Source organism: Crinia signifera, unplaced genomic scaffold (genome assembly GCF_055691185.1).
Source record: "Crinia signifera unplaced genomic scaffold, ASM5569118v1 HAP2_SCAFFOLD_97, whole genome shotgun sequence".
Taxonomy (NCBI): Eukaryota; Metazoa; Chordata; class Amphibia; order Anura; family Myobatrachidae; genus Crinia; species Crinia signifera.
Genome location: NW_028142851.1, coordinates 304,198 through 329,188, shown reverse-complemented (window position 1 = coordinate 329,188; position 24,991 = coordinate 304,198). Strand labels below are relative to the sequence as shown.

The 24,991-nt window shown below is 43.4% G+C and overlaps 1 protein-coding gene across 6 annotated transcripts in view; it reads left to right on the top strand.

Annotated features, from left to right (window-relative positions):
* Positions 1-24,991, top strand: part of CABIN1 (calcineurin binding protein 1) — a 245,997-nt gene that overhangs the window by 33,764 nt on the left and 187,242 nt on the right. For all 6 annotated transcript variants that reach the window (XM_083168467.1, XM_083168471.1, XM_083168470.1 and 3 more), the window contains 6 exons: positions 2,815-2,948; positions 5,594-5,811; positions 6,613-6,691; positions 6,832-7,019; positions 7,857-8,009; positions 10,378-10,572. In XM_083168467.1, the coding sequence (XP_083024593.1) occupies positions 2,815-2,948; positions 5,594-5,811; positions 6,613-6,691; positions 6,832-7,019; positions 7,857-8,009; positions 10,378-10,572 (967 nt within the window). The remainder of the gene's footprint in view (positions 1-2,814; positions 2,949-5,593; positions 5,812-6,612; positions 6,692-6,831; positions 7,020-7,856; positions 8,010-10,377; positions 10,573-24,991) is intronic.

The following is a 24,991-nucleotide window of genomic DNA, read 5'->3' as shown; positions in this document are numbered from 1 at the left end:
GAACAGTAATACCTGCAAGGTATAGCACCGTTTAGGCCACTCCCTAGGGCCATCCCATCAGATAAATCTCATGGCACATCCAATTTGCGTCAGATAAATCATGTGATTTATCTGACGCAAATTGGATGAAAAAAATGGCACATCAAGTGTCAAATTGTATGTAGGCCTCCTGGGAAGCTGCTGGGGAAGTTCAGGGGAAATCAGATGCAATTTTACAGGTCAGATAAATCTCATAGTGTATGGGGGCCTTAAGAATCACATATAAACCCAATCTAAGTAAACACAAATTGGCCTAGGGGTGCCGTGAAAAATATTCTGATACTCTAGGGTGCCGTGATTCAAAATAGATTGGGAACGCCTGCTCTATGTAATAGGAAAAACTAGTGCTTGGTGCTGCCAATCAAAAATGTGTGGACAAACAGAAGAAACTGATACCCCTTTCCCACTGCAGGCTTTACACGTGTAAATGCCGTTTTTTTAGCCTTTTTAAACGGCTAGAGCTGCAGTGTGAAAGCTCCAGGTTGCTTTACACGGGTAACAAATACCGGTTTTTGTTACCCGTGTAAAAAGCAGTGTTTTTACCGTGTAATAGCCGTTTTTTCGGCAGTGGGAAAGGGGTAGCCCTTTACCCGTTAAAAAAAAAACCGGCATGGGGTCCCCCCCCACTGCCGAAACCAGCACCAGGCTGAAGGAGCCGGGGCTGGTAATAAAAAATCAGGAAACCCGACAAATAGGGGTTCCCTGATTTTTTACAACCAGCCCCAGGCTCCAGGTCCGGGGCTGGTTCCCAAAATACGGGGGACAAAATGACTAGGGGTCCCCCGTATTTTAAGAACCAGCCCCAGGCACAACCAGCCAGCAGGGTAATGCCACAGCCGGGGGACACTTATGATATAAGTTCCCGCGGCCAAAGCATTAACCCTACCGACCAGTCAGCCTGGCCAGGGGCCCTGGGGGAGTGGGGACCCCCCCAATAAAGGGGTCCCCCCCCTCCAGGACTTACCTGACCAGGCTGAAGCCTGGTGCTGTCCCCGGTGACCCTGGAGCGGTGGTCACCGGGCTGATGGTATTGTGTAAAAAATAGAATAAAAACCATTGTCTTTTACTGGTGAACTATGAGTCCCAGCAAGCCTCCCCCGCAAGCTGGGACTTGGAGAACCACAAGTCCCAGCCTGCGGGGCATTAAAGGGCCCGCTGGGTCTTGTAGTTCCACAGTAAAAGAAAGAGTTAAATAAACACACTGACACACGTGAAAAATAAAAGTTTAATACATACATAACACATACATACTGATACTTACCTATCTTGAGCCCGTAGGTAGCCCTGGTCCTGATGTCCTGGTCCGTGTCGGCGTCTGTATCCAGTCGGCATCCCTGTCGGCGACGGCGTCGGCGGTCCGGAGTCCGAAGAAATCCATTTGGGAAGCTGTGGAAGGAAATCCTACTCACCTGTCCCAGCGCGACGTAGTCCAGGTAAGGTCTTTGCAAAAAAAACAAACCGACACCCGAACCAGACCGGACTGACGGAGACGCACGTGTGTTTGTTTACATCGTGCGGCTCCGCCTCCCGAATGCCGCTATTGGCCGCCTTGCGGCCTAGCGGCTCCTGATTGGCCGCTAGGCCGCAAGGCGGCCAATAGCGGCATTCGGGGGCGGAGCCGCACGATGTAAACACACCGTGTGGCTCTCTGCCTGTTCGCTTGGTTCGGGTGTCGGTTTGTTTTTTTTGCAAAGACCTTACCTGGACTACGTCGCGCTGGGACAGGTGAGTAGGATTTCCTTCCACAGCTTCCCAAATGGATTTCTTCGGACTCCGGACCGCCGACGCCGTCGCCGACAGGGATGCCGACTGGATACAGACGCCGACACGGACCAGGACATCAGGACCAGGGCTACCTACGGGCTCAAGATAGGTAAGTATCAGTATGTATGTGTTATGTATGTATTAAACTTTTATTTTTCACGTGTGTCAGTGTGTTTATTTAACTCTTTCTTTTACTGTGGAACTACAAGACCCAGCGGGCCCTTTAATGCCCCGCAGGCTGGGACTTGTGGTTCTCCAAGTCCCAGCTTGCGGGGGAGGCTTGCTGGGACTCATAGTTCACCAGTAAAAGACAATGGTTTTTATTCTATTTTTTACACAATACCATCAGCCCGGTGACCACCGCTCCAGGGTCACCGGGGACAGCACCAGGCTTCAGCCTGGTCAGGTAAGTCCTGGAGGGGGGGGACCCCTTTATTGGGGGGGTCCCCACTCCCCCAGGGCCCCTGGCCAGGCTGACTGGTCGGTAGGGTTAATGCTTTGGCCGCGGGAACTTATATCATAAGTGTCCCCCGGCTGTGGCATTACCCTGCTGGCTGGTTGTGCCTGGGGCTGGTTCTTAAAATACGGGGGACCCCTAGTCATTTTGTCCCCCGTATTTTGGGAACCAGCCCCGGACCTGGAGCCTGGGGCTGGTTGTAAAAAATCAGGGAACCCCTATTTGTCGGGTTTCCTGATTTTTTATTACCAGCCCCGGCTCCTTCAGCCTGGTGCTGGTTTCGGCAGTGGGGGGGACCCCACGCCGTTTTTTTTTTTTTTATTCTCCCCCCCCCCCTATCTTTACACTGCTTAAACGGGTTTTTAAACGGGTAAGTGTGAATGTGACAAAAACAGCTTTTAAACGGTAATTTACCGTTTAAAAGCTGCAGTGGGAAAGAGTCTTTATGGCTCTTACCCGTTTAAAGACCCGTTTAAAAAAAACGGGTCTTTACCCGTGTAGGCAGTGGGAAAGCAGCATCAGAGAAAACTTTATATTGCTCGTGTGTCCTCCAGGCTCCGCAAATCTGACTCCGAGGAAGATGAGGATTCCTTTGGCAACTATGAGATGCAGACTGACTTAAAACAGGACCAATTCCCCGATGGTGATCTTGTAATGTCTTTCGATTCCACTACATTCACGGAATCAGGTTAGTGCAAAAAAAAGTAACATTTTCCTTTTAAAATAGAGCATGTTCTTATAAAGGAATGCTGGTGATAATGAAGGTGAATACTTTTTAATGATGTGACCATTGCCATTTCTAAATGGGTTCCTATAGCGAAGTCCTTAGTATTTCTGTGCTGTAGAAATACATCCCACACTCACTAAACTGGGCCTACAAGCTTAAAAATTAGAAGTAGAGTGCTCAGGTGCCTTTCTGAAGACAGACCGTTTGCTGCTCAGATATAGGGGGGTATGCAATCTGGGATCACAGCTGTCGATCCCCGCTGGTTTCAATGTCCCGCCTGCCAATGGGCGCAAAGGGGGAAAAACAAGTGGTGTGTGTTGCGCAATTACTAGCAGCTGGCACAGGGCTTTGTCAAGAACCCCAAAAGTTAGTGTTATAGAAAATGGAGGTGTGCCAGCGCTTGCTGTCTTAATAATTAATAACACGGTTCTCTTTAAGATTTTTTATATATAAAAAGCATATGAAAAATATACATACATTTATACAAATATAGAAAATAAAAAATAATAATAAAATATTAAAATTATCTCGTAATAGTGTGAATCAATTAGCAGATCTTATTGCTTAGAGGTATTATTACCAATAGTCCCGATATAAAGGGGAAGGGTGATATGCTGATGTTTATATTACCATCCTTTCTTTCTGGTTCTTTTTCTGTTAGCCAGACGGATTGTGACAACTGCGGTTCTTGGTTTGCCTTATATTTTCAAAGGCTCAAGGGTCCCAATGAAAACGTCCTCCTTATCTTGGAAATTAGGGATGATGCTGTAACCCATAAAACGATATGTCCAAGTGGTGGTGGGGGATTTCAAGGGATGAAAAACGAACCCGGTCACTTTTCTGTAGCAGGATGTAGTCAGCAATAGTGTTTAAGCTCAACGCGTTTCCCTGGAACTTCCAGCTTCCTCAGGAGCAAATGTGGTTGTGGGAGGTATAAATACCTGTTTTGCTAATTGATTATTCGATTCACATGTGAGGTAATACCATGAATAAACATAAAATAACAAGAGAACCGTGTTTATTTAAAGGGGGCATGGCCGCGGATTGTCGAACTGCAGCTCGGATAACGCTAATCCACGGCCATTATCGTCAGAACGGGCCCGACCGCTTCTGAAGCCCTCCAGGACTTACCTGACCAGGCTGAAGCCTGGTGCTGTCCCCGATGCACCTGTGCGGTGGTCATCGAGCTGATGGAATGGTGTAAAAAAAATAGAATAAAAACTATTGTCTTTTACTGTGGAACTATGAGTCCCAGCAAGCCTCCCCCGCAAGCTGGGACTTGGAGAACCAAAAGTCCCAGCCTGCGGGGCATTAAAGGGCCCACTGTAACTTGTAGTTCCACAGTAAAAGAAATAGTACAATAAACACACTGACACATGTGAAAAATAAAAGTTTAATACATCCACAGCCCACACATACTGATACTTACCTATCTTGAGCCCGTAGGTAGCCCTGGTCCTGATGACCTGGTCTGTGTTCGTATCTGGATCCATGTCGGCATCCCTGTCGGCGATGGCGTCCGGAGCCTGACGAAATCCATGTGGGAACCTATGGAAGGAAACCATACTCACCTGTCACAGGGCGACGTTGTCCAGGGAATGGGTCTTTGCAAAATAACAAACCGACACGCGAACCAAGCGAACAGCTGAGAGCCGCACGGTGTTTGTTTACATCGTGCAGCTCCGCCTCCCGAATGCCGCTATTGGCCGCCTTGCGGCCTAGCGGCCAATCAGGAGCTGCTAGCATGGAAATCGTATTATTTTGTTTATTCATTTTATTTTATTGAAGCAATGAGTATAACCTTGCCACTATACAACTAGAAGACATACAGATGGAGCATCTCTCATGTGAGCTGCTCCTGGCGATTCTATCACCAACCGCCGTCCCCCGCCAGCCGCCGACCTCGGGATAACATGCCTATGCAACCTAGAAGAGAATCTTCTGGGACACTGAAAGAAAACTATTCCACACAGGATTAGCATAATTTTTTTTTTTTTGAGAAGCCGATGTCCTACAAGGCGGTTTTATTATATACCCCATCATACAGTACCTGACACGTGGAGAAAAATAGGTTGTGCTTAACTATACCCACTAAGTGTCACAAGTTAATTGGCTGATTAGATTCTCTCTAAATGTATTTATTTAATTGTGTGTGTGTGTGTGTATATTACAAAGGAATCTTTTTTGTTCTACTGTAGGTGTATTTTTGTGAGCTCTCTATATCAAAGTATTCACAATAAATGAAATGTTCTTCAGTCATCTGCTTGTATTTTGATTTGAAAAATATAGGGAAGTTTTGAAATTAGAGGTTATTTGCATATTCTAATTGTGCTGTTTTTATTTAAAAAAAAAAGAAACCTAAGAAAAGTAAAATGTTGGAGTTAGAACAATAGGTATTGAGAAAAAAAAAAGTGGGACAAAAGAGAAAGTGGCTACACAGGTAACTTATGACGTGTACACCAGAAAACAATATAAATCGCTTAACTAATCGTTTCAATGTGATGCTTAAACCAAGATGATTGTATAGTAAGCACCATGATTGCAACTTTCTGACTCTTTTCTGTGTATTCATCTCTGTCCTCATCCCTTGTATGTTTCCATTATAGAGAAGCAAGATGTGCATCAGTTCTTACTGGATAATTTAACTAATGGGGGAATCTTGGAACTTATGATGAGGTATCTGAAAGTAATTGCCCAGAAGTTCATGGTGAAGTGGCCCTCAGGTCTGGTGGAGGTAGTGCTTAATATACATGCTAGCTGGAGGAAACACAGCAACGGGCTGCCGAATCCACTGCTGAGGGACTGCAAGGACCAGCACATTCAGGTAAGAAGCGAAATAAGGTATCTTTTTATCAGTCCATGTTTAGTTTCACTTATATTTGTCTTAACGCTGTATTTAATTACTTTTAATGTGGATGTTTTTGTGAAATAGAGGAGTTATGAGTAGGTTGTCCTGTCGTAAGTATACTCTGTTCTACATAGAATGATGTCCATAGTCAAGTAAGGAATAATAATTGCTTAATAACTGGACGATTTTAAAATAATGCATGTTTTTTATTCTGAAATAACATTGATGAGAGAGAGAGACGTTATGTATCTTATTTAGGCATTGCCAGAGCTTGCATGCTATTCTCCCTGGCTTCCATACTCTACTTCAGGTGCTCTCAAGCTATTTTGCTCAGACAATAAAACACCAAGTTTGAGTGGCTTTCAGCAATGAGCGGCAAGTGGTGATGCGCGCTCCTGCATCATCGTCGGGAAAGCCGCTCATCTGCTTTACAAAAAAAATTTGAAAAACTCTTGTCGACCTTTTGACAGTCGACCTAATGCTTGTGGCAACCTTCCAACCCTGTCAACATTAGCCATGTTGACCTTCGGTGGCCAACTTAATGTATATCGACTTTCATTGAGTCAACCCTATACCCATACCCGCTCCTACTACTGCTCCCTGTACCCAATAGCCCCATAGAATCTAGTGTCCAGACATGGAATGGTGGAGAAGGATTTAACCAAATACATTTTTCATTCTATACTATATAAATAGTTTGCGATTTTGTTTTTGATGCCGTTTACTTTCTTGGTATTTAAATATTTTTTTGTTTAAATATGTACTGTATTTTAATAGGACATGATGGTTATGAGTCTGACATGCATGGAGCTACAGCTGGACCAATGGCTTCTGGCAAAAGTGAAGAATGGTACAGGTATTACAACATCATGTTTTGAAATATCGGTTTCCTTTGGCATGTTTATTCCTCTGATAACTTTGTTTATTCATCTGATGAATATTCCATGTCCCATTAGCTTATTTAACTGAACGTTAACAGTAGTTTCTTGTCTGTAGTTTCTCCTAGAAAGTGTCCTCCTGGACTCCCTGTGGAGTGCTTTGGACCAGACTTTCCTGGCCCTCACTTTTTGGAGGATCAGATGATGATGGGCTTTGCAGGTTCTCAACATGACCTATTTCCAAATGGCTGGCTGTATTATGTAGTGAGGGTATACTGGCTGAAGGCTCGCTTCTTGGCTCTGCAGGTCAGTTGCCTGACTACAGTGAGCTGTGATTACTCACCTGGTATTGTTAGGAGGCTGATTACACTGCGGTTGTTTCCATGTCTGCATAGCACAATGGCAATTTTCTACATAAAGTAACTTGTCAATGATCCATTTATGTAACATAGAACTGATTCTTTTTTTTTATATGTGACTATAATGAAAAGAAACATTAGAGCATAGACCGGTATAATTTAGACTTGGCATTTCATAATGGTACTAATTATAATTATGTTATACAATATAACTACTGCTGTTTTTTTTTTCTTTCTTTTCTTTTCTCTATCTCTCTCTAGAAATATATATGACATACATAGACAGGTATATGTATGTGTATATATGTTTGTATATACATTTATTATCTTTAGCATTTATTTTGACCTATTTCAAATAAAATGAAATCTTGGATCATGGGCGGTAGTCAACCCCAGGCGCTATTTCCGTCAGGGGAAATAGTGCCTGCCGCCTATTCAGTGATGCCATTGCTGACAGCGTTGAAGGTGGATTTTGACAAAACAGATCTGACTTTAATACAAGATCTGTTTTGTCGGAAATGGCCGTGGATTGTCAAATTCACAGCCATTTTTCGACAATCCAGCCATTTTGGCCTGTCGAGTTTCTATCGAGCTGGGCAAAAACTGGCCAGTATTCCGACTGTTTTAATGTTCTGACAGTCAGAATCCAAGATTAAATACCCCCCATACTGGAACTTGCAAAGTTTACTGCTACCTGAAATGATCTGACTAACATACAGTAAGAGGCTGTCTTAGATTCCAGGACTGTACTTAAATCAAACGTGATTGTTTTCTTTCTGTTCAGGGGGACATGGAGCAGGCTGTAGAAAACTTTGACATTTGCACTGACCTTCTTCAAAGCCCACAGGCTACAGAACATAGACTGAAAGAAAATATAGATGTCACTGTGATCCGACTACCCAATCTGCAGTTGGATTCTACAGTGTCTGTGGAGGAGGTTAGCGCTCTCTCTCTATCTCATCTTCATCAGGTGTAACCAGCTTCGTACAGTGGTTATAGTCCATAAATACAATCAGTAAAACGCAGTAATTCAATGTACAGTAGGTGACAGTTTCTACTAAAGTATTCTGATAACCCAGATAAAGGTAAAAGCTAAAACCCTACCAATGCAACTGCCAGTTTAATATAGATGTGTCCTCATAAATCATTGCTGCAGTAGCGGCAAATAACAACTCAGTCCTGTGAGACTCTGCTAGCAATGAGCATCGTTTACTTCAACAGAAAATGCGTCATAGTTGCAATGTCTTGCAGCTAGGATGCACCAGGAGACTAATATTGAGTAATATTGCATAATTTAAAAGTTAATAATCTTTAATAGATCATTAAGTTTGGGTGATTGAATTAATTTCTTTATCTTAACCATATTAAAAACAAAACTGTAATTTTGATGGATGTAATGGGGTCTACACACGTAGCGATTGCGTCAACCATTTAGCATGGGCTATTTGAGCTGCCAGGAATCTAGCTCGCTCAGAAAGGGTCAATGATGTGCGCCAGTGATTGTGCGAAGCAATTTATTATATAATTCGGTACTTGTTTCCTAGCAAGGCGCCCACGATTTTCAATTGTATGGCATCTTATGCATTGTATGGCATCGCATGCCATATAGCCGCATGCGATGTGATACGATTTTAAAGTGTATAAGCACCCTAATGGGTGCTTACAATGTTAAATGCACCCCCACGCCACCCCCACTATCAACGGCGAGCGTAGCGAGCCCGCGAGGGGCGGCGGTACGCGTCCTCCGACCTTTTCATATCCACACTATCCACGTCGGCGTGGAGTTGATTCTATATAGTGTGGCGAGCCAGCGAGCCTGAAGCATTGCTCGGACGAGGGGACGCGGAATACATATGAAGTAATAAGCGTCCCTTCGCTGGGCGCGCTGCGCTCGCCACGCTTTGGGCTCGCTGTGCTCGCCACACTATATAAAATCAACTCCATGCCGATGTGGATAGTGGGGTATGAAAAGGTCGGAGTACGCGTACCTCGCGGGATCGCTGCGCTCGCCACGCTTCGGGTTGGCGTTGATGGTGGGGTGGCATTAACAATGGGGCATTTGACCTAATAATTAACCATCAGGGTGGGTATACAATGAAAAATCGGGCTTGCGGGGCATTCAACATTGGATCCAATGGGAAAGTCGGGTCCGTCGCATTTAAATTTTTAAATTGTACGGGAAGCTCTTAAAAACCCCGAAAATTGGGTCGAGCCACTGAGCCCAAAGCGTGACGAGCGTAGCGAGCCCCGCGTATTTTGTTACATGTATTCCGCGTCCCCTCGCGGGGCGCGCTGCGCTCGCCACGCTTCTGGCTCGGTGGCTCGCTGCGCTCGCCAACGTGGATTGTTGGGGTATGAAAAGGTCGGAGGACGCGTACCGCTGCGCTCGCCACGCTTCGGGTTGGCGTTCATAGTGGGGGTGGCGTGGGGGTGCTTTTAACATTGTAAAACCCATTACGGTGCTTATACAATTAATAATCTTATAGGGGAGCCATTTAACATTGAAAACACCCATAATGCACAGGAAATCTCTTGCGTACATTGTGTATCAGTGACAGAAATGGAAGCAGAACCGAGGTTGTAAATTCTGTGAAAACTAAGCTGATATTGCATTTATTCTCAGAAACTGTATACAAAGGATAATGTATTTGCCATAGTGTTCCCTCGAAGTTTTTTTTTTTTTGCAGGGTGCTGCACCCTGCCTGTTTTTAAAACCTCAAAATGCTCCCTGCTCTTTGTGTGTGGCATTGTGCGCCCTTGCACTGCCCTCCTTTGCGCTGACATGCCGCTGAGAACTTTCGGTATATGCCAACATGTGTAATTGGTATTACGGTGTATGCCATCATGTGTAATGGCCAATATGGTGTGTGGTATAATGTGCAAGAGGCATTACAGTGTTGTGTGTCATAATGTGTAATTGTCATTACAACAGAATATGTAATGGGCATAGCAGAGTATGAATATGTTTAATCTGCGTATTTCTAGTGTAGTGTGCTATTTTTTTATATATGTTTTTTTTAGTTTCTAATGTAAATTTCTAATATAAAATGTGCCTGGGGGTCCGTATTGTGCACTAAAAAATCCTAGAGTGAACACTATGCCATATATAGTGTCCCTAAGCGATACCATAATGAATGGAAAGATTATTGCCTATAAAGTATCAGTCAGAAATAGCTTTAATTTTTTTTAGAACACTCCATAATGATTGCCATGTTATCCCTTCTGTGGACTTGTGTGTTATTTTCTGTTTGGCTTTGTAAAACACGTTTTAGTATATAGTTGCTGACGTATATTACTGCTCATAGGTTGACAACAGCCTGAAGTCCTTGGAGAGATGCCAGTCCCTAGAAGAGATTCAGAGGTTGCATGAAATCGGGGACTATTCCTCAGTGGTTCGTTTGGTGTGCCCTACATTGTGTATGAGTGGTTACAGCCGGACTAAGCACCTTGACTTCATAACGTCTCCCCCTGAGAGACCTGCCCAGCTACTTCTTATGCAGGTGAGGACCATTCAGAAGTGTAGAGAAAGTAATCTTCTTACTCAAGAGCCATACAATTCAATGCTGACTTTTAGAGTAAATGAAACAGAATGTGCTTTAATATCCAAATCTATTTGGCAATTTTGCCTGTGGAAATCTGTTCTATTCAACCTGAAATTATACTGCTTGATGCAAACAAAAGAAAACCAGAACCATCAGGGGACTTCCCTGTACAGGGAATGATACACTTGTTATACATGGGTGATTGGGAATTGTTTTTTAAGCCAACACCTGTTCTACAAAGTAGGATCTATAGGGTCTATGTAGTAAGCAATGGAGAGCGATACAGTGAAAGGAGATAAAGATAGTACACTGATATGTGCACACACCATGTAAGAGGTTATTCACACCTGATAGCTGGACTGGGAATGATTATTGAATGACTGTGCATGCGTATGGATAGTAGCGTGCATTCACATAACCATCCAGTGGTAAAATATTTTCTAATTGCAAGCTGTTTGCAAGTTTATTGACAGGTAGCAGGATTCTGTGGATGTCACCAACCGTTTACTGGGAGTGCCCAAGTGGTTTTAAGGATGGTCTGTGACGTCCGCTCCGGGCTCAATCAGCCTGTTTCTATCGCCCCAGCCGAGTATGTCCTGGGTTACGCACAGACTACTTGCACCGGAAAATCATATTCTCACCGGCCATATGCAGCCTTGCACTCTGGCGGGGTGGTGGCTATGTGATCGCAGGGCTTTGCAAATTAGCAGAGAAGCGATGATGTTTGAGTAACCCAAAGACCAATGGACTGAGCGCTGGTTCACGGTTAATTCCAATGTGCAGCTGCTGACAGGGTTACTCAGCGCCAACAATGAAAATATAATAACATTCAGAAAAGCAACAGGGACTTCTGTTACCTAATGGAACTCACTAGATTTACTAACCGACTGCTTAAACCTTTATTATAAGGACATCCACCCCACTTATTGCAAAATTACCCTGGACTTTTTAATGAACCAAATTGAAATGCTTATAACATGTGCAGGTCAATAACCTTTGCTTATGCTTTTTAATATTAATTTAATATTTTATTTTGTAATATTTCATATTGTTTTAATATAATATCTTATTTTTATTAAAATAAATTTTCTGTTTTAGTGCAGTGTCCACATCACACTGCAGCTGAAATGGAACTATTGTGTAAACACTTCAATCACTTTACACTGGGGACCTTTTGAGCGCACAGCTACTATTTGCTTTTTTTTACTAATCCAAAACTAACCAGCAATATTAAGTCCGACTTGCCAGGTGCCATTGTGGTGACACCCACCAGTGTACTGGTGGGTGAGAGGAGGATGCTACTTTTGGAGGAAAGGTGCCGTACACTGTAAATTCTGGGTCTAGTGACCTATAAGCCAGCTTTGGAAACTTCCCAGCATCCATGTCACACCCTTTTTATTTTTTACTTATGTGGAATGTCTTTCTCTGAACCATGTGGCGGACACTGTTGGCCTGATTCTGATTTGGGAGTAAAGTAAGAAGAGCAACTAACTGCACCTGGACAAAGCATGTTGCAATGCAATGCAAGGGGTTCACATATGTACATACACATACATAAAATTCTTTTTAAATGCAAGGTAAATAATAATAATAATAATAATATTTTTATACAGCAATTTGCGATCAGGTATATGCCGCCCAGTCCTGTGCAGGCCTGCAATAAGCCTGCAAACATTTGTCAGCCGCTTCTTCTAGCCCTGCTGTGGTTTTCCCCAATAGATGCAATCAGAACAATGTAACATTGATACAAAAATCTTTTTTTTTTTTCTTTTATAAATTACACGTTTAAACTTTTAAGCAAAGTTATCAAGCATAATTCACATTAATTCATAAACCACATGATTGGTGTTGACAACCAACTTAATATGATTCATGTGAATTACTGGCAGAAAGTCACTGAATTATTCCATTTTAATTAAATGGTGACTCAAACAGTAATTACTGGGCATACATTTTATAAAGAGAATGAATTTCCTTAAACTATGCCTTGTGCTAATGACCATGGATTCATGTGAAGCAAATAAGCAAGTGTCCTGTGCATAAATCACTGAGATTGTCTTTACAAAAAATTCATAAATGTAAAAGAAATATCAATTGCTCCTCATATTCACATTTTAAGAGGTATTTGATAAAATATAGTAACACATTCCATACATTGGAAGAATTGCCCACATATTGGAGGGGTAAATCAAATGACTGATAATCTAGGTAAACTTGAGAATTGGTCAAGAGCATGGCAACTACAGTGTAATGCTAAACAATACAAAATGATGCACTTGGGACTCAAAAACCCAAAGGCTCAATATAGTATCAAGGGTACTATAATGGAAACTGCTGAGGAGGAGAGGGATCTAGGTGTCACTATTTCAAGTGACTTAAAGGCAGGAAAGCAATGTAGCAAAGCAATGAGGAAGGCTAGTCAGATGCTTGGTTGCATAGGGAGAGGAATCAGTAGCAGAAAGAAAAGACGTAATAATGCTACTGTATAGGTCATTGGTACGGCCTCATCTGGAATGCTGTGTCCAGTTCTGGAGACTTTATCTTCAGAAGGATATAAATACATTGGAGAGTGTACAAAGAAGGGCAACTAAAATGGTGCATGGCCTACATCACAAAACATACCAGGAAAGACTAAAAGATCTTAACATGTATAGTTTGGAGCATAGAAGGGAAAGGAGGGACATGATAGAAATATTCAAATATATCAAGGGTTTTAACTTAGTACAGGAGGGAAATTTTCTTCAAAGAAAAAGAAGTAATAAAACACGAGGACATGCACTGAAACTGGAGGGAGGTAGGTTCAGGGGAAATGTTAGAAATAATTACTTCACAGAAAGGGCAGTAGTAAGTGGAATAGCCTCCCATCAGAGGTGGTAGAGGCTAAGACAGTAGAACAATTTAAACATGCTTGGAATAGGCATATGAATATCCTTACAAAGAAATAAGGATTACAAAGGTTTGAGATTATATGAAGGATAAAAAAGGGGCAGACTAGATGGGCTAAATGTTTTTTATCTGCCGCCAAATTCTATGTTTCTATATTGAATATTGCTGTAAGTCGAGCTGATATATAAATGTTTATAATCATGTACTTGCTATCTAAATTTGTGTCAATGGGCATATTACGAAGTCCCAAATATGTCATGACACTTCGAACACACCAACTAAGCCCAAGCACAAAACAGACCTGATTGCTGGGTTGCGATTTCACAAGCCAACCGATTATCGATTGACCTCGATTGCATACGGAATGTAGCACGCATTTGGGAAGTAATCCAGCGTAGTTTTTTTTTAAATTGCAACCCGTTTGCCAGGAAGCTGGCATTTGTGGGCGGTAATCGGCAGTTTACTGGGAGTGTCAGGGAAAACGCAGGCGTGCCCAGACGTGTTCAGGGAAGATGTGTTACGTCATCTTCGGCCTCGATCAGCCTATTTCTATCGCACTGGCCGAGTAGGTTCTGGGATACACACAGATTGCACATGCTGGAAAAATCAGTAGATGAGTGAGTTGAAAATACAATTACAGCTAATTGCTGATCTGTGATATTTTAGCAAGCCTTTTGCAGCCTTACACAGGGCAGAATTTCACTCTGACAGGGCAGCAGCCAGCAGCTATCAGATCACAGGGCTCTGCAAAGTAGCAGAGAAGTGTTTCAAGTACTCCAGTACTGATACATCTACAAACACTGTCTCCTGCAATAAGTAATCAAAAATGTAACTGGTGGGTATGGCCTCCATAGGCAGCTGAGTGGTTTCATACCGTACATTTCCCCAGGAATATACTACTACCGGTCCTGCACTTATCATACCTTACTGCTGCTGCAGCTATATGAGGTCACTTCACCCTCACGGTGACCTGGCTAGCCTACAGGCCGATCTGTTTCCTCCTGGTTTAACCGTTTGAGTGCCAAGTGAATTTATCATTCAATGTAGAAATTGTAAAGCAAACATTTTTATTCATCATAATCATCTGTAATGTTTGTTTTGTATCGGAAGTATATTATTTTTTTACACAACATTCTTTATTTGAATTTATATAACAAATGTGGGCGACGCTGGCATTTTTAGCAGATATTTTGTACATCTCTCACAGATGTTGGCAATCAAAGGGTTAAATGCATTTTAATGTATCTGCCATCACCACCTCCATCACCAGTTTAAGTGGATGCCCTCTTGTCATGGACACTAACCTTCGGTTAAAGAGGGTGCTTGATAGTTCTTTATATTGTCCCTTAATATATTTATATATGTTACGCATGTCTCCTCTTAAACATATTTGTAAAGTGTAAACATTCCTAGTTTGGCTAATCTGACTTTGTAACCCATGATTTCCATCCCTTTAATTAGCTTCTTTGCTCTACGCTGAACCTTCTCCAGTTCAATAATGTCTTTTTGCTATAGTGTGGGGCCCAGAAGCCAGAACTGTATTTCAAACTCAAAATGAGGCCTAAAAAGTGCCTTAAAAAGTGGTAAAATAAAAGTGTCATCCCCTGATTCTATTTGTATCCTATTGAACTTATTTGCTGCTTGGCATTGAGTACTGCTCTCAAGTTTATAATCAAGTTGTACTCCTAGGTAATTTTCCATTTATGATGATCCTAGCTCTACCGCATTAAGATTATAGCTAGCACACTGATTATTTCTCCAAAGAAGCAGAATCTTACATTTAGCAACATTTAATTGCATTTTCCATTTAACTGCCCATTCCAGTTTGTTTAGCATGGATACATCCTGTCCTGTTTTAATCACTCTGCACAATTTAGTATCATCTGCGAAGATGGACACTTTGCTTAACATCCCCCATCCTCTATGTCGTTGATAAAAAAGTGAAATGGAATTGGCTCTAACACCGAATCCTGAGGTAACCCACCCAGTACTGGTATCCAGTATAGCCACTCTCTGTTCCCTGTAAAGCAGACCATTTTTCCCCATATACACATTTTTTCCCCTTGTCCCAATATCTCTATTTTGTGCATCAGCCTATTGTGAAGCACAGTCGAAGGCCTTCACAAAGTCCAGGTGTACCACGTCCACTGTGTTTCCATTGACGAGGTTCATACTAACTTTCTCAGAGAATCTCATCAGGTTAGTTTGACACGAGCAATCCCTTACAGGGGCAAACGCAGGATTTGCAAAGGGGGATTTCCAGAAATGGGCGGAGCCGAGCATGGGGGTGGAGACTGACATCACAAATGCACGTCCAACTCAGTCTCGGGCTTTCAGATTAAACCCGGGTCGGTCATTTTAAGGAGGGCGACCCGGGTTTAACCCTTCTTATAACCTTGAAATGCGTGGTTGGTCGACCCGGGTTATTTGGTGTGCCATGTTCACACTGCACCTCGGCCCAACATGTCACTGACCTGGGTGTTACTTGTGCAATATGGAAGGGGTATTAGATGTCCCTGTGTATTCTGGGTCTATTAAACTAGTGTGTAATATTTATATTCCAGAGCACAAGCAAGCATCACAGTACGGACACGTTTAGGGGGCACGCTGGCGCTTTTATCAAGGTCACCGACCATCGAATGATCTCTCCTGACTTTTATTGTGAGTGCTATGCTGAAAACAGGGTGGGGGCGGCTGACGTCCTGTGACGGCAGGCATTGGGCCGCCTGCGAATGGTGGAATGCCCAGTGTGTATCTCGCAGAAGTCGTTGATTGCTGGGGTCTGCACAGGCGCAAATACACACTTGTGCATGCGCAGACCCGCCACCATCTGAACGGGGCCCAATTACAATATATTGTGTATGTGTTTATTTTAATCCCCTACAAGTGCCACCAGGTAGACAGCAGGCTGCAGATGCTGGATGACAGCTGAAACAATCATTAATAATCTACATCTCTGCAAGCAGTTGGTAGTCTTGGTTGGTGGCGAGACAGCTGAGGGAATAGAGCAGGAAGGCATGCAGGACAACCAGTGATTCGCTGGACTTCAAAATGGGAGGAGCCTAATGACGAGGGACAGAAGTTCAATTGCGGTACTCAAACCCCTTTGTGCGCCACTGCCTTACAAACCTATGTTGGTTCTTGCTGATAATATTGTTTGGCACTAAATATTCCTGGATACCATCTCTTCGTATTCCCTAAAATATTTTTCCTATGACCAGGCTCACGGGTTTGTAATTCGCTGGGTCTTTCCTTTTAATTGTTTTAAATATTGGCACCATTTCTGCTGATCTGCAAACCTGATGAGAATGATTTATTGAATATGGAGTACAAGGAGTTTTTGGGTATGGATCATTGCATAGACATGAACTAGGTCGACAAGCATGAAGGTCGACATGCAGGAAGTTCAAAATGGGTTAAGTCAATACAAGCATTAGGTCGACATCGTGAAGGTCGATATGGCCCTTTTCACTTTTTTGTCCCGAATGTTGACACAGTCGACATGGACACTGAAATGTAGCACCATGTCATGTGCTACATTTGCTCGCTACGCTTGGCACACCATTTTATTCTCCTACCACGCTCTAGAGCATGGGTCCTCAAACTGCGGCCCTCCAGATGTTGTGAAACTACAAATCCCAGCATGCCTTGCCACAGTTTTTTTTTTTTTTAACACTCCCTTATAGCAAAACTGTGGCAAGGCATGCTGGGATTTGTAGTTTCACAACATCTGGAGGGCCGCAGTTTGAGGACCCATGCTCGAGTGCACATGTCTGCTCAAAAAGAAAGTGAAAAACCCAATGTCGACCTTCCCCATGTCGACCTAATGACCCTGTTGACCTAACCTGTGTCGACCTTCGGTCATATCCACCTTCATGCATGTCGACCTAGTGGTGTTGACCTAATGCTTGTAGACCTAGTGACCGAATCCTGAGTTCACGAACTCCTGCCTTAGTTCCATCAGAACCTCGGGTGAATTCCATCTGGTCCGGGTGATTTATTCGTTTTTATTTTGCAGAGTTGTTTAAGGACCTCTTCTGCATTTAATTCTATATTTAATTCTCCCATGCCCACTTAATTTGTGTTGCCTGTGGTTTCCCACGTCTGATTCTCTCTAGTAAAAACTGAATAAAAGAAATGTTTTGGTATCTCTGCCTTATCTTTATCCTCAGTAATGCTTTCACCATCCACATCAATTTATGGGGTGTATGTTATCCTTTTTTTTATTTTTTTTTTAATCTTTTACTCCTGATGTATTTATAAAAAAAAAGGTACTTGTTTATTATCACAGCGCCCATTAACCCCTTCCCGACATATGACGTACATTTACGTCATATGTCGGTTGCGGGGGAATCAAGCCAGCTCACGGAGTGAGCTGGCTTGAAAGAGAGCAGGTAATGGCTGTATATTACAGCCAGGCACCTGCTCTCACGGCCACGAGCGGCGAGTTCGCCGATCGTGGCCGTTTAACCCTTTAAGCACCGCGGGCAAAGCGCCCGCAGTGCTTAAATAGCTGATCGGAGGGGGGGCGCCCCCCTCCGGCGCCGATCGCGGCCCCCCGCGGCGAGATCGGAGGGTGCCGATCGGTTGCCATGGTAGCCAGGGGTCTAATGTAGACCCCTGTGCTGGCCGTGTCAGCATTCCTATTACATCCTGCCTGAGGCAGGATGTAATAGGAAGTGCTGAAAATCACTATGTTCAGCCATAGAGCTCTATGGCTGAACCTAGTACAGGCGATCGCGCCCCCTAGTGGTCAAGTACACTAGGGGGCCTTGTAGTAAAAGTAAAAAAAAAAAAAAAAAAAAGTTTAAAAATAAAAAAATATTAAAAGTTCAAATCACCCCCCTTTCCCCATTTCACAAATAAAAATAAATAAAAAAAATAAACATATTTGGTATCGCCGCGTTCCTAAAAGTCCGATCTATTAAATTATAACATTAGTTATCCCGCACGGTTAAAGGCGTAAACGGGAAAAAGTTCCCAACGCCAAAACTACCCATAATTTTAAACGAACTATGAACTCCCAAAAAACCGTAACCAGCGCAAAATTGTGGAATTGCGTTTTTTTTTCTTTTTACCCCACATTGAATTATTTCCTGATTCCCCAGAATATTATACGGTATAGTAAATGGTACCATTAAAAAGTACAACTTGTCCCGCAAAAAAAAAGCCCTCGTGTCTATATAGCCGGAAAATTAAAAAAGTTACGCTTATTTGAACGCAAGGAGGAAAAAAAATAAAAAAGTTAACAAAAAAGGCAATGTCGGGAAGGGGTTAAGCAATTAACGTAGTGTCCTATTCAGTGTAGTGAGATCGCATCGCATGCAATTTGCGTGCGATGGTACTTTTCACTGCACCCCTGCCTGCGGATTGCATCGCACGCGATCGCATGTGATTTTATCGCGTGCGATGCAATGTGATTTAGCACACCCCCACTATCCACATCACCCCAAATCTTGGCAAGCGGACGCAGTACGTGTCCTCCCAACCTGTTCATACCACCACTATCCACGTCGTTGTGGAGTTGATTTTATAAAGTGTGGCGAGCGGACACGGATTACTTGACGTGTATTCCACGTCCACTCGCCACGTTTTGGGCTAGTTTTCTGCGGCCCCTCGCGGTGCTTGCTGCGCTAGCCATGCTTCGGGCTCGGTTGCTTGCTGTGCTCACCACACTACACTACACCACACTAAAATCAACTCCACGCCGACGTGGTTAATGGGGGTATAAACAGGTTGTGAGGATGCATACCGCGTCGCCTCGCTGCGCTCGCCACGCTTCGGGGTGACGTGGATAGTGGGGGTGTGCTAATCACATTGCACATGATAAAATTTGTATGCGATGCGATTCGTGGGCAGGGGTGCAGTGAAACTGAACAACTACCCATCGCATCACACGCAAATTGCATGCGATGCGATCCCTGCACCAACGTACGTAAATTATTTGGGCGCCGTGATAATACACAAGTACATAAAAAAAAATTGTGTGTGTGTGTATATATATACACACACACATACACATATACAGGCAATGTTGAAAAAATGGCGAACTTCTATTCTGTGTTCAACTTGTTTCGGGGTATACCCGTCGTCAGGGATAAAGTGCACAAATCACATACATACATATATACCCAGTACAAGACCCACCCTATAATTGAAAAGACTCGCCACAGCCGTATCACTCTGCTAGTAGTGGTCTGTTCAGTCTGCTACGGCGTTCCTGGCTGCACCTGCTGATGACGTGACTAGCTAGCGTCGGGCCGGGTAGCGTCTCCGATACCATGGTATATCCCGAAACATGTTGGACACAGAATAAAAGTTCGCTATTTTTTCAACATTGAAAAAGCCTGTGGAGTGCCGCTTATTTCATGCTGCTATATTTGAATGTACGTACGGCCTGAGAGGGCACCGCAGTATTTAACCCCAGGATTGGAGGGAGTGCCGGGCAATTCTGCTGGTTATATATAGGATTGACTTTGCTCTCTAATACTATATTCTTTTCATTTTCCCTTTTGGCTGTTTTGATTTCCCTTATGCAAACTTTGTTGACCGCCTTATTTTTTTTAATGCCTCCTCATCCTCACAGGCCTTATATAGTTATAACGCTCCATTTCTTTTTATTTTCTGTTGCTCCCTTTATTTTCCTGCTTAATCATAATGGTTTTGACGTATTGATTTGCCCCTTCATTTTCTTTCAGGATAAATTTGGTCTATCTAACACATTTTTAAAAGCTTCCCACATTTCCTCAGCGTTTTCCCCTTCAAATACAGCATCCTACAAAATCCATAATACAAAATCCACATTGTTTGTCAGTATTAAGTCTAGTAAGGTCCTGCCTCAAGTAGGCTCCTCTACAGTTTGTGTAAGAAACTGATCAACCAGAAGTGGTGGATTTCTGAGCATTCTGAAGGATGTGCTTGTCACATTAGTCCAGTCAAAGGGAGGAATTTTCTAAGAGGTGTATTCTACTTCACATGTGATGTTGCTATGGGCAACCAATCAAAAGCTGCTACTTATTTATTTAGCACTCTCTAGAAGATAGTAGACATGATCTGATTGGTTGCCCATAGCAACATCACATGTGAAGTAGTAAACACATCTTAGTAAATTTCCACCAAAGTCTGGATAGTTGAAGTCCCCCTATAATTATTACCTTCCCTCTTTCTGCTGATTTAATGATTTGTTCAAGAAGCAATGCCTCATCTGAGTCTTAATGTCTGGTGGTTTATAGCATACCCCTATAAGCAATTTGCTTGAACTTTAGCTCTATCCTGTTATTTCTGCCTAAAAAGCCTCAGTATTGTTCCCAGAAGCAATATCTTTTAAGATTGGTTTTAGATTTGTCCTTATGTAAAGGCATACTCCACCTCCCCTTCTTTTCTCCCGATGTTTTCTGAAAAAGCGTGTATCCCTCAATGTTTATATCATAATGTTCCCTATTGGCCAGAAATTCCAGTTCTCCCATTTTGCCTGAGATGTACTGGCTGGCAAGCAACTCTTTCTCTTAGGCATATTTTATTTTTGTCTCTTACGATCCCCTTTCTCACTTATAGCCCATAATTCAGGCATGTCCAAACTATGGCGCTCCAGCTGTTGTGAAACTACAAGTCCCATCATGTATTGCCACAGTTTTGCAATTATGGAATGCTAAAACTATGGAGGGCCATAGTTTGAACAAGCCTACCATAATTGCTTACTGTTTCCCTCCCCCTGTCTCCTAGCATAACTTCATACCATCCTATCCGCCAGCATGGCCGCCCCCCTACTCATTCAGGTGCAGTCCATCTCTGCGGTAAATATAGCCCTTGCCCAAGAAGTCTGACCAGTGCTCCTCCTTCCTTCACCACTCCCTTAGCCACGCATTTATCTCCCCAGGTCCCTCTGTCTAGCATGTGGTACCGGTAATAATTCAGAGAAAATTACCCGGCATGTACTTGACTTTAATCTATGGCCTAGTTCTCTGAAATCATTTTTAAGGACACCCCACCTGCCTCTAACTCAGTAATTTGTGCCCACACACCATGACTGCTGGGTCTTTCCCAGCTACACTCAGTAATCTGTCTACTACTGAGCGCCCGGAAGACAACAGTCTGTACAGCGGTACTTAACTATGTGGTGGAGCAATGTCCTCCAGAGTTCAAGTGTTCCTGAGCGGCTTTCTTCTGCATTCTTGGGAGCTGTTCTGTCTGTCCAACCACGAGTACCGCATCGATCAGTTGACTTTGTCCTCCAATCCCCACAAAATGAGAGGGATTAAAGGGAAGCTCTTGCAAAACGCTTACAGAGATAAGGCCCTCATTCTGATCCATTCAGGCCCCCACAGATATGCATGAGGACCGATGGTTGTGCCCTCCGCATAATTAGTTATGCACATGTGCAGGGCTTCTGTGCGAGCGCCCTCGCCGACCTGCACTGTCAGTGTGGCGTTAGCACATGGCGGGGGCAGGACGGGGGGCGGTGGTGGCACTCTGACTTGGGAATACCCAGCGTTTCATGGGCGTTCTCTTACAAACGCTAGGCGTTCCCATTTGAATGGTGGCGAGTGCCGAGGCAGACAGCTGCTGTCACATGACGTCAGCCCCCCCCCCCCCCCCCCTTTCTTCGGCCGGAAGCCCGCAAATATAAATCAGTCTCCAATGACCTTATATTTGTGAGCCCAGGAGAAATAATTCGATAGTCAGCGACCATCAAATGATTTCTCGAGCAGTGGACACATGCAATAGGATGGGAGAGAGGGGGGGTGCAACAACTTCTCGCTTGCAGCTTACCGTGCAGATCAGAATGAGGGCCTAAGTCTCTTGCCTCCAGACCTCTTGTATACAATATCGCATCTCATCGCTTAGGTTTTGCAATGCAATGAGATGAGATCTAGTACAAAAAGGATGTGCAACATATACTTTTTGAGCTATGCAATGGAACTGCGCATCTCATCACACCCAGCAATTGTACCATGCATGGGCACCTTTACATTACACCTGCTCCAGAGTGCATTCAGGTGCCCATACACGATGCGACAGGGCAGTGTGATGAGATGCGCGCTCCATGCACATCCCATCGCACAGCACTTAAAGACTGTGCAGCCCATGCTTTTAGTACTAGATTGCATCGTATCTACAACAAAAAGCACGGTGCTGTAGCACATTGTATGTTTTTTGTACTAGATGCTATGCAATCTAGTACTTACAGCACGGAGTTCATCGCACAGTGTTTGGCCTTTCCACCTGCACTTAACATTTCCTGGTTTCTGACCATTTAAGCCAGTTGCCATATACTCACTGCACTGACTCACACAGTTTGCTGGTCCTGCTCCAATCATTGTGTTTCCCTACCTAGGACGATACTATAAACCATAGGTTACCGGGTCGAAACGTCAAACCGTAGTTTCCAGAGCCCGACACCCCAAACTGTAGATTCCCCGGCCGACACTCCGACAAGCCATTGGTTCCCGGGCAGATATTCCAAGCCATCAGTTCTCAGTCAGATATCGCAAGTCATCGGTTCCCAGATTAATATTTCAAGCCAGAGTGTTACTTTTAAACTGATACCTCACCCAGCTGCTTATGAGATCCTGTACCATGTGTTGCAAACAAGAGACCTAGATGTGGAAAGCACAACCAACATCCTGTTTATGTAAGGGTGTACCAATGAGCAAGGGTCTTCTTCAGAAGAGTTGGCACCTCAATTTCCTAATTAATGTGGAAAGTAGAGACTACCTGTTTGATTTATGATTAAGTGGTTTTATTTGTATACATCAGTATGCTAATGCACAGATGGAAAACATCGCTACCCGTGCAAACGCGCGGCGGAATGATTAATTCAGAATGACCCCCAGTGTCCAGATAAGTTTTATATGTAGACATTTGTGGTGAGATTTAATAGGATGAGAGATTCAGAAAGTGAGAGATTTGGTAAGAAATCTCCATATTTTTTTTTAAAGCGGCAATCATTTACACTGCAATACCAGTTTGATTTTGCAGTGTAAATGATTGCCGCTTTAAAAAAACTGGAGATTTCTTACCAAATCTCTCATTTTCTGAATCTCTCATCCTATTAAATCTCACCCTTGGTCTCTTCAGTCATATTAATGCCACATGCTGATGTGTAATAATTTACACTTCTTATTAAAGGACATTAGTTTCTACTCATTTAGGACTAGGAAATTGTGTTTCCGGTGCGTAATCTCACGAAGGGATACAATGCAATACTTCCTCATCTTTGTCCTATTAGATAATGTGCTTATGTATATTACGGTTATTTAGGCATGCATTTATCTGGGGTGGGTACAAATGAAGGGTACTATTTTAGCATGCTAATATACTGTGCTTTTTGATATTCATAACATAAATTATGAATATGTAAACATCTGTTCAAATACTGTACTGCTTTTCCATGATTTTTTTTCCACCTGTTCTAAACAATTTTCTCACAAGTATGCCATGTAGAATTCATGGAAATGAAGTATTGTTTTCTTTCACAATCGTATACCAGGGTTGCCGACTTTAATATTCCCGGAGAGGAGAGTTTCAGCAGCTGCTCGGGGGGGCCGAGCTTGAGCGTGACATCACTAAGCCCCGTCCCCATGATGTTAAACAGTTGAATTTGCATATCTCCGTGGAGGGGCGGGGCTAAAATGACGCGATTTTGACATTTTAGCTCCGCCCCCTCCTCTGAGACCCGCGGATTGCGGCATTTAAATGCGGGGGTCTCCCCTTAATCTGGGAGGGTTGCCCACCCTTCTGGGGGGCCGGGAGGGGGACCTGATTTTCGAGAGACTCCAGGCCATTCCGAGAGGGTAGGCAACCCTGTTGTATACACCAGGGGTTCCCAATCTTTTTCAAATCACGGCACCCTAGAGTATCAGAATTTTTCCACGACACCCCTAGGCCCCCCAAAAAGTACATACATTTTATTAGATTGTATTTATATGTGCTTCTTAGGTTCAGTTATGTGTTAAAGGGTAGGATTTGCTTATGATTGTACACATATTTTATGATTGGCAGCCATCTGCACTGGTTTTGTTTACAAATAATTGATCATAAAACGTTTAAATGGGTCCTGGACCACCAACCCGTGGCACCCCTGGAAGTGTCCCGAGGCACCCCAGGGAGCCACGGCACACGGTTCGGGAACCACTGGTATACACCGTTAAAACAACCTTTTACTGCTTACAGTTATTTCATGGTCAACAGCTGGGTCACATTTGCTAGTGATAACTCTTGGCTTTCCTTAAAATTGCAACAAAATAAGATGAATTGTAGGGATTTCACCCTTTCTAGTTTCTTATGCTGGTTCCACACTATACAAGGTGTGTACCCAGCTGATGCAGAGGGTAATGGAGCAAAGCAGGAAGCCATGATGCATTTTAAAGCATGGCAAAGCTAGAGATGTCTACTGAGGGCGCTAATGACAGTGGGGGCATATATATTGGGCATACACACTGCCCAATGTAAACTATATGTCAGTACAATCCACTGGATCAATACCTTATTG